Consider the following 1,706-nt stretch of genomic DNA (forward strand, 5'->3'; position numbering starts at 1 on the left):
TCTGATAAATGGTTTGGGCGAGGCTTTATATGTGATTTGTTTATTTTTGAGTCTGTAATAGCATTTTTGAGTTGTTTACTGTTTTGTCATGTTCACGACCGTAAACACGTTTACGGCCGTAAACGTGTTTACGGCCGCAAACTCAGTTTGTTGTCTGGACTAGTATATAAAGGCTAGGAGTTGGTCATTTGAACGGTTGGATGCCTGTCAGTTTACGGCTAATACTTGAGTTGTACAAGACGGTTATTTGATATAAACGTGTGCAAGCTCAATTCTTTTTCATCTCATTGCTATTCTTGATTTGTGATTGTTTGATTACTAGTATTAGATCCAGATCCGGACCTAACAATTGGTATCAGAGCAGAAACTGGTATCAAAAGTCATTTGATCGAGTTTTTGAGTGTTCGAGCTGCCATTCTCATTGTTCGAGCATTAGTTTCTACGTTCTAGGCTTTGAAGAGATGAATTCCATCCTAAAAACGTGTTTTGAAGGCTGTTTGTGAGTTTACTGCCCGACCGTAAACTTAGCTTACGGTCATAAAAGGAAGAATCTCATCAACCATAAACAGTTAATCTTCAAGAACCGTAATCAGGATCGAAGAACCGTGAACTTAAACCGTAAACTCAAAACCGTAAACCCAGAAACCGTGAACGCGTACCGTAAACTCGGTTTACGGTCGCAAATTCATTAACTGTAAACTCCGTTTACTATTATAATCAGCTTAATTTTTATTTTTTAAAAAAACCGTAAACCCCTTTGGAGCTGTTGAATTACTTTAAATTCAAATGGATTATCAAAGTCAAACTCAATTTCAAGAACTTGATGATGTTATGGGCACGACTACACGTATTCCAAGATTGATGTCTGCTGAAGGTTTTCCCGAGTGGAAGTACAGAATAGAGAAATATATTAAAATGAAAGATTTCAAGATCTGGAGAAGCATTCTTAGAGATCCTGTCAGAATTACTGTGACTGTTGGAGGTCAATTGGTTGACAAATCTGTTGAAAACTACACTGATGAGGATTTTGAATTGATTGAGGAACAGGAAAGAGCATTAGCCACTTTAACCATGGCATTATCTCCTGATATTGCTCAAGGTTTTCGTGAGTACACTTCAGCTAAAGCTCTATGGGAAGCTCTTATTGAGGTCTATGAGGGCAATGAAGATATGAAAGAGAGTCGGCAGGACATGCTGAGACAAAAATTCAACATGTTCAACTACATTCCAGGAGAGACTCTTGAAGCTCAATTGCAAAGGTTCACTGCACTCACAACTGACATGAATATTTCGGGGAATTTCTTGACCAAGTCAGAAATCAACAAGAAACTTCTGAATGCTCTTCCTAGATCATGGGATATGAATGTTGCTATGATTAAGAAAACCAAGGATTTGAATCGCCTCTCTCTTGCAGAAGTCATGGCGGTTATTAAGGCTTGTGACATTGATGACAAACAGAGAGAAATCAACCATGTGAATTAATACTCTACTGCAAATCTTGGAGTTTCATCCAACAATGCTCTATCATCTTTCATGACTCCCTCAGGTCAAGCTTTCACAGTTCAACACCCTCAGATTCAAACCTTCAATGCTGCATCATCCATCCCTTATCATCAAACTCTAAATGTGCCATTTGCTATTCCTCAAACCGTTTCTGCTCCCAATGTGTCAGCTAAAGTCTCTTCTTCAAACTCCAAAGAATTTGA

The 1,706-nt window shown here is 38.4% G+C and overlaps 1 protein-coding gene across 1 annotated transcript; it reads left to right on the forward strand.

Annotated features, from left to right (window-relative positions):
* Window positions 1-915: 915 nt before the first annotated feature.
* LOC145064302 (uncharacterized) lies at window positions 916-1,482 on the forward strand. Its single transcript, XM_079011778.1, has one exon. The coding sequence runs from the start codon at window positions 916-918 to the stop codon at window positions 1,480-1,482; it is 567 nt and encodes a 188-aa protein (XP_078867904.1).
* The last annotated feature ends 224 nt before the right edge of the window (window positions 1,483-1,706 follow it).

The sequence above is a fragment of the Lactuca serriola genome, chromosome 1 (assembly GCF_051521515.1).
Source record: "Lactuca serriola cultivar US96UC23 chromosome 1, Lser_US96UC23_V15, whole genome shotgun sequence".
Taxonomy (NCBI): Eukaryota; Viridiplantae; Streptophyta; class Magnoliopsida; order Asterales; family Asteraceae; genus Lactuca; species Lactuca serriola.